General features: G+C 43.5%; 1 protein-coding gene across 1 annotated transcript in view; it reads left to right on the forward strand.

The window, feature by feature from the left end:
• The window catches only part of CFTR (CF transmembrane conductance regulator), an 89,985-nt gene extending 81,269 nt beyond the window's left edge, over positions 1-8,716 (forward strand). The window contains exons 24-27 of the mRNA XM_074168020.1: positions 2,070-2,159; positions 5,256-5,428; positions 5,782-5,887; positions 7,313-8,716. Coding sequence (XP_074024121.1) covers positions 2,070-2,159; positions 5,256-5,428; positions 5,782-5,887; positions 7,313-7,519 — 576 coding nt within the window. The 3' untranslated portion in view covers positions 7,520-8,716. The remainder of the gene's footprint in view (positions 1-2,069; positions 2,160-5,255; positions 5,429-5,781; positions 5,888-7,312) is intronic.
• The last annotated feature ends 1,827 nt before the right edge of the window (positions 8,717-10,543 follow it).

The raw sequence follows: 10,543 nt of genomic DNA on the forward strand, positions 1-10,543 counted from the left end.
AAAGTACCACCCTTTATTTCTCTGCCTGCTGCACTTCAGCTGGAATGTTATTCAGCTCTGTCTTCTTTAAAACTGGTTTGTTTAGTTAACTATTCTTTACCACTGAGAAATGAAAATACCTATTCCATTAGTTAAATGTATGGTGCTCAAAGTGTGAACAAACCCACGTCTGACACTCTTTCCACAGCGTTATTATTTCCACCGCACCCACCACTTGTAAGAATCTAATCCTGCTGCAAATATGTCACCCCGCTCATGCCACCTAACCAGCGCAGGGCATGGGAAAAGGACTGCACTGCACTGCACTTCACCCAAGCATTCATTGTTATCAGCAATCATGATTATAAAGGAAAGAGGCTACTCTTTCCCATAGTCTCCACCAAAAGCGACTTTTAGCTGTGTGCACTGTAGCTTGGTGGGTGTGTTGCCAGCAGCACAATGAAGATACCATCACCCTTAAATCCACCCCACTGACTGCAGGGCACCACCACGCAGCTGCTTTGCTCCTCTGCTCTCTTCAATCGGATACTTCCTTCTCTCTTACACCAAAGAAGTTATTGGCAATGGTTTTCATCTCTTAATAAGCAAATTAATTAATGTAATTTATTTTCCTCTGCCACGTTCAACTTTTAATTAATGATGATTAAATGATTCATGTAAATGTGTGTATAAATCACTTTGAAATCTGATGAAAGAATGCCAAGTTCCCGGGTTAGGTCAGATGGAAATTGTGGTAGACTGGCCACACTCTGGGAAAGTACTTGCTAAATATATTCTCTCAGTCATTTTTCTGCTGGTACAGCTAGTCCTTCACTGCTTTCAGGAGCATTTGACTACCAAGACTCCAAGAAATTATGTGGCTGTAAATCGCTGGCATTTCAACACGTTTTGTCTAGATAAATATTTCCTTTAGAAAGACAAAAGAGGAGAAAATAATTGTCTCAAATCTTTCCTCTTGGTATTTGTTCCGTATGTACAAGGAAAGAGCAAGCAAATGGTAATATTTCTCAACAAGGCACTTGCATTCTTTGAGAGCAAGTTCTCCCTGCGACAAGCAGGAGGTGTACCTTGCAGCACAGAAAGCAACAGCTCGGTTTTATCTCGTTAAGAGATGTTGTGCAACTTCAGTGTCCGTGGAAGAACCTCATTTCCACCAGAATCTCACACACCCACCCCATGTAAAAAGAGATTAAACAAATACTTAATTTTTTCTGAGTCATTGTTTTTGAAGCCTCAAAACGTGTATCTAAGGGATGTTCACTTAAATCTGCTTGCCCGAACTGATGAGAAGAGCAGAACTGAGTAGTAAAATTTAGTGTGAGAAGGATGGACTCACAGTGCCAGGGAATGTGCATCCTCTTCATCTTGTGTGATGGAAGGGAGGCCAGAGCAGGGAGAGGGCATGGGCTGTAGCATGACTCGGGGAAGCTGCAGCAAGAGGGTTGTTGCTGCTACAGTTGCGAATCAGGTTGTGCTGTGTTACATCTCATTGATGTGACAGTGAGAGAGAGACTGAAAAAAGCCCTCTTTTGTGATAGGACCAGGAGATGGTAAAATGCCAGGTAACAGAATGATGCTGATGTATATTTGACTACAATGGATTAGAAAAAGAGAAAATCATTGATGAAAACCAACTTAGGACAGTGTCCCTGAATATTGGCAAATATCCAACAGTTTGTTTCTCTCAAAACAAAATTGTGGAAACACACACTCTGGCTTAGTGATCTTTTTTTGTTTGAGTATGTTTCACATAATAAAGAATCAAAAATAGTTTTAAAAAGGCTTATTCCAAAATGGAAATCTTTTATTCTGAAAACTGCTGAAATTTGGTTTTTTACTGTTTTTCAGACAAGTTTGGCTAAGTTTTCATCAAGACAATTGCAAAAAACTGAACATAAGGATTTTTAAAATAACTTTTTTTGGAACAATGTTTTAAAAAAACTTTAATAACCTCTGTCTGGTAATTGCAGAAGGTTATTCTTTTCTCTGTATGCTTTACAATTTGCAGTGCTTTACACAATGTTTCAGGGTATCTATCTACCTGTGTCTGTACATCTTTTTTCTTGTAGAAAGTGTTCATATTTTCTGGAACTTTTCGGATGAATTTGGATCCTTATGGGCAGTGGAATGATGAAGAAATATGGAAAGTTGCAGAGGAGGTAAAATCAATGTTACTTGTCTCTGGTGAAGTGGTTACAGCAGAGTGCAGTTAAGGTCAAATGATTGTCATATATTTATATAGAGTCTTAGAAAAAAAAGTGCTGAGGAAAGGTGATGCGGTGCTATAAACCATGTTTCCTTATTACCTAATAAAAAGGCACCTTTGTCAGAGATTAAAAAAAAAAGAAAAAGATAAACTTCCATACAGCACAGTCTGGGCTCCCCATGCAGTGATTTAGCGAAGGTGAGGTTTTATGTTTGGCTCTGCTGGGTGATCCTGAGAGAAAAAAAAAGGTGGAGGAAGCTGTTACAGCAAAATGTCCTGTAATCTTTTCGTATTTTAATGCTTTGCCAAATCTATGAAATCTCTGTAAGGCCATTTTTCTACCAAAATGTGTTAAGATGACTAGTAAACATTTTGGAGGCCAGAAAAAAAGTGAAAAACATCTGTGGCCTGCCCCAGATATAAGACTGGTGGTATTATAATAGGAAATATCTATATTCAACTTAGAAAAATCTTTCCTCAATATTTTCCAGTTATTGCAATTCTCAGGCCAACATGAAGCCAGCTGAGAAGGAGCACCCTCTGACACCACATTCAGGCTTACGTACTGCTTGTGTCACGGGCAGCTGCCTCTTTCATGGAAAATAAGAATCATGGAATATTAGATTTTATGAACATGAAGGTTTTCTTCTAATGTTATGTTGAGGTTTTAGCAACATTTTTGTTTTCAAATTCCCCAAGATTAGGGGCCACATTCTTACAGTCCTGTTTCCATGTTGAGATAAACCCTATACATTATGGTTGTCAGATGCCACCTATTGGTTCTGATCGTGCTTAATAGGTTGCACAGGTGTACGCAATGCCCAGAGGAAAGGCAGATAAGAGTTATGGTAGGAAAAGGGCTACAACCTAGAAGGCAAATGGCTTTTTCCACGGTACAGATGACTTAACTAATACAGACTCAGCAATGAATTGGTGCCATTTTCCTTCTTTGTTGCAAGTCTCAAGTATCAGAAAATGCTTATAAGTGTGGGACTTAATCTGAAAGCTTCCTCCTTTCCCATTTGGGAGGTTAACTGTGTCTCTGCTTGCTCTCTTGGGTTTATCTAATTTCTTCCCTGTGTTTGGAAGACAGGGGAAGTAGACACTCTGTATGAGTAATTTACTGTCAAATAAAAACATCATGACATTTTTGGTTAAATGATGTGACAGCAGCTTTTCAGCTGGTCCTAGGAGAGGCAACGGGGTGCTCAGTGCTGTGCTTCTCTGCTTTTCCGAGGTGAGGGAAAATGGAATGTGGATTACCATCCCCTTTTTTGAAAAAGACAAGCTCTTCTGCTTTTGAGGATTGTTTTCACTGTGTGTGCGAATCGAGCCTACGATTTTAAAGAGCTCATTTACAACAGCATGAAAAAAAAATTATTTTGAAGTGTTTGTCATTAAGGAGTTTGGCAAATCCACATGTGATACAGAGGGTTTCATCACACAGGCGAGAGTGCAAAGCAAATAAAAAAGAAAAAGGGCTGTAATACTTTTTAGTGGGAGTGATTGAATTGTTTACAATGTTCATGCTCTTGAAATCTGGCTTGTTAGCAACAGTCAGTGTAACTTTGGGAGCATGGCACAGAAGAAAAGTTAACTGTCAGCTTATCCCTGACCCGCGTTTGCTGCTGAGGATTTAGGCAATACTGCTGAGATCAGCATCAGCTTTTTACGCTCCTTGCAATCAGCTGCAGAGAGCAAGGCATTATCTGAAAAGATGTCAGATATTTCATTTTTTATTGCCCTTGTATTTCAGCACCTCAGTCTGTCAGACTTTTGTCAACTTTAGAGTCTAAGTTTTACTCTTGCAGTCAGCTGTCTGGACCCTTCAGGTACATGGAGAGACCTTGTGCAGTTTTATGAAGAAAGCACCTTTTCCAGCCATTAGTTGCAAAATTTAATTGGAGGACACTATGTGTTCAGAAGAGGAATGAGGAACAAAGCAGTGGCCTTAATATGCTTATAAATAAAAGCATGAACCCTTCAGAAATACAACAGACATACCCACACACCCCAGTTTAATACAGTGTCATGTAAAACGGAAACACAAAGGAGGAATTAAAATTTTTTTTTGCCCTGGAATGAAAATGAATTGCAGATCAGCAATATTCCAAAAATCCAAGGGGAGTTCTTCATAAACCGCTTGGGTTGCATTGCATTTTTATAACAACTTTTGGAGCAATGCAACTCACATCTGTTTCCTAGTTCTCATATTTTACAAAAATTTCTCTCTAAACACTGCTGATTAGGCCAAGGAGCACAGGCAGTTTGGACCTGTGGAAGATGCAAAGCTTTGCTTTGAGGTGTACAAAATGCACCTCCCAATGACAGCAAAAAGGAGCACTGGGAGAAACAGTCAGAACACATCTCCTGGGCTGGATTCCGGTTTCTGGTCAAAGTGAAGCAGTCTCACTTGGCACAGACACCCCTCTAAACATTTAGTCAGCAGTGCTAGAGGGAAGTCCGTGATGCCATTAGTGTGAACCAAGTGTGCAGGACCTTTGGGACAGTAGAAAGAGCTGATAGAAACGCTCTCAGAGCCACAGAGACAACGGCCAGGATGACCTGGGTTATTTTCTCTGTTGCTGTAACGTAGCACGTGAATTTTGGTTGCTGATTTTTATCCTCCTTACTAGGGTAAAACCAAGCCAGAGAGGCTTGGTTTCCTTTCAAAAATCACTGTCCTTAATATTCCCAATGATGACATCGCTGCTGGATAGACAGTTTCAAATACATTGCTCTCTCTAGCCTGCTAACTCAGAATGTTTTGGTCAAAATGCCAAAACTCATTGTATGTGACAAACAAATGAACATTAACTCTCAGTTTCCCAACATCAATCCTAGCATGTTGTAAGAGTCAAATGTGCTTTTCACATCATCCAGCTACTAGCTTGTAGCCTTTATAGGACACGTTCTCCTTTTCATCAATTTATATTTCCTCTTTGCTGTCAGAAATGAAAGGCAAGGAAATTAAAGGCCTTGGTTGCCATACCACAGTCAGTAGTAACTGTATCTCACTGATTTTTCCTGTTCTTTTTCTTTCCGACAGGTTGGGCTGAAGTCTGTAATTGAGCAATTTCCAGGCAAGCTTGATTTCGTTCTTGTGGATGGAGGCTGTGTCCTCAGTCACGGTCACAAACAGCTGATGTGCCTAGCCCGATCGGTTCTCAGCAAAGCTAAAATCTTGCTGCTGGATGAACCAAGTGCTCACCTGGACCCTGTGTAGGTTTCATCCATTTGTTCTGTCTTTAAAAATGGAATAAGAAAATCAGTGAGGCAGCACCATCTAAAGAGACCTTTTGTAATTTGTCTAGTCTGTTGCTAAGCCTGATTTCAGTAATATATGTTAGTAATTGTGCATGGAACATCAAGGAAGCCCAGTTACAACCCTAGCTTTATTGCTGATACCTACTTCCACAGCAGAAATGCAGCACGCCAAGACACTGCAGTGTGTTCGTGTCCATCCACGTGAGCTTTACAACATGCCACTAGGCTATTAAATACCATCCATAAAGTTATGAGCTGTGCTGGTGTGTGCATTGCTGTCTCAACACTGATGTGTGTTTGCCTTTCAGAACTTCCCAAGTGATCAGGAAGACGCTGAAGCACGCATTTGCCAACTGTACGGTGATACTCTCCGAACACAGGCTGGAGGCGATGCTGGAGTGCCAGCGATTTCTGGTGAGCGTTTCTCCTAGTCTCGCATACTGTTGTTTCATTGCATTCGATGAACGTGCAGAACACACCAAGCCAAATTGATGAAGTTGGCTGGATTGATGGTGGTCATACAGGGCAGTTGAGCAACATAGTCACCTGGAGGAGAGCAGCAGCCTCCTGTTTGCTCTTTCACATGAGCTCTCGTAGACACCTGTGTTCAGGTGAGCTGGGTCACATTATGGAACAGCTGGATTCCTTCTTTCAACCAGAAGGACAGTTGTGTAGGTTACCCAGCTGCTGATCCAGGTGCCTTAAATTGCCGATGGGCTCAGGGGCTCCAGAAAAATCCCAGCATCTCACAGGGCTTTACCATTGCTAATGCAGAAACAGCTGCACTAGCTCTTGATCTGATGATCAGAATTGCTGATTTCTTTCATCAAGTCACCTGAATATTCCTTTCTTGTTTAATCAATGTGACAAAGTATTGAAGTCCTGGGGTATTTTCTGTTATATGAAAATGATTAGTAAGGGAAATAAAAGGTAAGTTATGTAATTGTTCTTAAAAATGAAGTTCCTTCCTCTGTATTTTCTTGACTCTTCCACAAGAGATGAACGTCATTTTGTTAGCAGAGTGAAACATCATTTTCCATGTGTAATTGCTTGGGTGTATTAGCACAGCAGGAGGAGCACAGCCTGAAGTTGAAGTGGGATAGTCGATAGGCAGGTTGGACGTCCTGGTGGCAGGTTGGACATCCTTTTGGACATGCTGCTCCTTTATGTGTGCTGGACCTCAACCTCACCTCAACTGTGCTAGCAGAGCCCTGGCACGCAGGCAGCCTCTGCCCAGAGCAGGTTTCCCATTGTCTGAACAACAATTTAGCAACAGAGCTGCTAAAAGCTCTTTCCCATCAGACCTGTGCCCTCACCCAAGCTGTGCTGGCATTGCAGTGCCAGCGGAGGAGCCTGATTTTTCCCAGTCTGCTTCCTGACAGCGGAGGCTGGCACAGCCATACAGGGCAAACCTGTTGTCTCCTTCAAACACAGCCCAGCAGCGCTTCCTTGTTTGGCGAGAGGAAAGCAAAGAAGGGCTGGAACCTTGCTGGCAACCTTCTCCCTCTGCTTGCGATGAAACTCTCTTTTCTGCAGTTAACGCTTTCTTAACCTGGCATTGAGCAGTGCCTTCAACAAACGATCTCAGAGGTAAAAATCAAGTTGCAAGGAAAACCAGCAAGCCCAACAGCATTTTGTAATTTGATCAGCGTGCACATTCCCACATGCTAAACCTTTAACGTCTGCTTTTATGATTATAATTAGAAATTGCAAACTGTTAACCAGGCTTTTCCTGTTAGAAGAAGACCTCTGTTATGTCTCTATGTCTCTTCCCTGCTTTGTTAGCTGAATTCTGTCAGCACACCATTGCCCATGTAACAAAGTGGTATGTGTCTTCAGGTGATCGAGGACAATAAATTGCGGCAGTACGAATCCATTCAGAAGCTTCTGAACGAAAAGAGCTCCTTCAGGCAAGCCATCAGCCACGCTGATCGCCTTAAGCTACTCCCGGTGCACCACCGAAACTCCAGCAAACGCAAACCTAGACCCCAGATCACTGCGTTGCAGGAGGAGACAGAGGAAGAAGTGCAGGAGACGAGGCTGTGAGATGTTGTGTGGGCACCTTCTTTGTGGAGTGACTCCTCAGCAGTGCCCCACGATGACAGGACCAACACTCCTGAAGCTGCGGGAGCCATGCACAGATTGAACCTTGCAGAAGGTGCTCACTGCAGCGGCTACACATGCATTTGGGAATTACTCCCCCTCCATCGTTAATCGTGTGCAAGTTAGTACATTCGTTGAAGTTTTGCCACTTGTAGTGGTAAAACCAGACTTCCTTTGAAAAGCTGCTCTAATTCGGTACAAACGAGATAGCAAGCAGAAGTAACCTGCTTTGCCCAACAAAATTGTTTCAGAAAGCTTTTAGAAATGTTCTTGCTGGGGTGAGAGGTCCAGACAGCAGGAAGGATGCAGGAAAAATAATCAAACCTGAGTGGAAAATAGAAAAATCAGAATGTAAAAAGCTTCTTTGGACTCACTTTCTGCAAACGAATGAAGGGACGATATCAGCGGGGCGCACAGAAAAGTTCCTCCTCTTTGTTTTCCATGCAGCAACTTGTAATTTCAACTTAGCAGAAAAAGCCCTTTGATAAGAGCACACCGCTCTGCACGCGTAGGTGAGAATGAAGGAAGAGAGGATATTGACTTGCAAGCCAGTCAACATCTGTCACGTCTCCACAGATAAAGGAGAATTGGTATTTCCTCTTAAAACCGAGGAGCCGCTCCACCCGACCCCGCAGACACTCTCAGCGGGATGAGCGCAGCCTGACACCGGTATCTAGTGAAAGGTAGGACTCCTGGCAGTGGAACTGTCAGAGCTTGCATAGGTCTGGCACCTTTGTGTGCTTTTTACTCTGGCCTAAAAAGGAAAAAAAAAAAATAAAGAAGAAACCTCTCTGAAGTAGACTTTAATAATGAAATTAATTTTTATACTCTTCTGGTTTGCAGTTTTATGATGAAACTGAACTTCTCTAGGATATTTATTTTAATATTGTTGAAAAAATTTACTAAGGAAATGATGTATTTTAAGAGTGATTATGTACTACAAAGAAAAATATATTTGTACAAAATGTTTTATATTTGAATTGTTGCGGGTTTTTTTGCTACTGGTCTCTGATGTCACATGATGATAGAGCTGTTAAAACCGAGGGCAGCCCCAGAAGTTAGGCCAGGTACTGTCCAATGCTGTCTTTGTGCACTAAAGTATTCTAGTGATACAGACGTTTTAGATTATCTTTTTTCTTTAAATAAAAAAAAAAAATAAAAAAAGAAACTGCTTGTACGGCATGTTACAACACACACACACACGGTGCAGACACCACAGACTTACTCTGCTGCTTCCACTTCAGTCATTGCTGCCTATCAAAACACGGGCGTATATTTTAAAGAAATAGATTCTGTTTATGGCAGAACCGCTCGACGACGCCGGTGCGGGGCCAGGCGGCACTAGGTGGTGCTGCGGGGCTCCGGAGCGGGTCCCGGCCCTGCCACCTCCCGGTGAGCCAGCCCGTACTGCAGGCAGAAGCAGCCGGGGCCCTCACAGCATCCTTTGTACCCACCCGGGTAGTAATTTGGCAAAAGAAGGTCTCTAAAAAGAGCACTCTACCAGACCCACTCATGCTTTACAAATACAACATGGTTATGAACGAGGTATATGCCTCTCGTGCCGCTTGAGCCCTAAAGTTGCAAAGAGCAGCACATGCAGCTCTTGAAAATAAACTCTTTTAGGCATGGCGTAGCAGCAGCAGCTGTGGCCCCCGCCTGTGACGGCATCCAGCTGGGCTGGGCACTGTGCTCGAGGGACGCTCACGGTGCTGCCAGGTCAGGCTGAGCCTGCCAGCGCCAGCGCTGACCCTGGAGCAGCGGCTCACCCTGTCCCACTCATGTTTTCCTCTGGCTCTGGCCCACGTGACATTTTCTGTCCCTCACAACATACTTCCTTTGCAAATACACTTTTTCTTTCTGTATTATTCTTTTCCTGCCCAGTCCTTCATACTGTACTTCTATTCTTGTCTGTCTCCTAGCACCTACCTGGGTCTCTTTCCTCTCTGTCTGCATGAGCATCTCCTTGCTTTGCCTGATTTTCCCCATGAGGCGATGCCTCTTGCTCACAGAGAGTTCTGGCCACCCTTCAGTCTCAATTTTGCCATGCCGCTGTTTGTCCGCCACTAAGCTCTGCTTGCGTTAGCCTTTGTGACAGCTGAAAACCAACTGTATATTGAAGTAGCATCACTTTTGAAACCCATCTCCATTCCTCCTACCCCCTAGAATTGTTCACCTCACGCTGTGCATCGCTTTTCTCACACAGGCAGCTCGCCGGTTGTTCAAGCCCTTGCAGTGTATGTGGCCAAGCCTGGGAGGCCAAGTCCAAGGAGCGGTGCCAAGGATCACTCTCTGTCAGGATGTTACTCAGAGTATCAGACATACCATGCGGGAGAGTTTATTGTCTAAATAAACAAGATGCTATGGAAAGATCAGCAGAAAAGAACCGCTGCATCATCAGAATCAGTGTGCACTTCAAAGCTTGCACAATTAGTAGCGTTAATTTTTTGGGATCGCTGTTGGAGAGAGTTGGGAGGTGGCAAGTTGGACTGAGCGGGCAAGGGGACATTTTAAGAAAGGAAAAGGTAAATACAGCAGGAGCACGTAGTTGATGGGACGTGTGTGGAAGCTGCTGATACAAACGCTCAGAGGGAGCGCTTTGAAGGAAAAAATAAATCAGTCGACTGACTGTCCCCCGCCCTGTGGGACAACAGTCGTCCAAACAGCTTCTGCCACGGGTAGCCGGCTACCCCCACCGTAGTGCCTGACCCAAAGAGCCCGGGCAAGATCCTGCAGAAATTGTTCCCTCTCTATCCCCCGAGGGCAAGCGGGAAAAGGCTGGAGAAGAACGTGCTATTTCTTTCAGTCCAAAAATACCGCTTCAGCTACTTTGGCGCTCAGGCTGCAACAGGAGGTAAATCACAACCAGCCTCCATGATGAGGAGGAGGACGGCATCTGCTTCCCACAAAGGTCGAGAAGAGCGTGTTACCTTCCAGAATAAGCGCTCTTGTACTTGCTGTCAGTGGGAT

This window comes from Numenius arquata, chromosome 2, assembly GCF_964106895.1.
Source record: "Numenius arquata chromosome 2, bNumArq3.hap1.1, whole genome shotgun sequence".
Lineage (NCBI taxonomy): Eukaryota > Metazoa > Chordata > Aves > Charadriiformes > Scolopacidae > Numenius > Numenius arquata.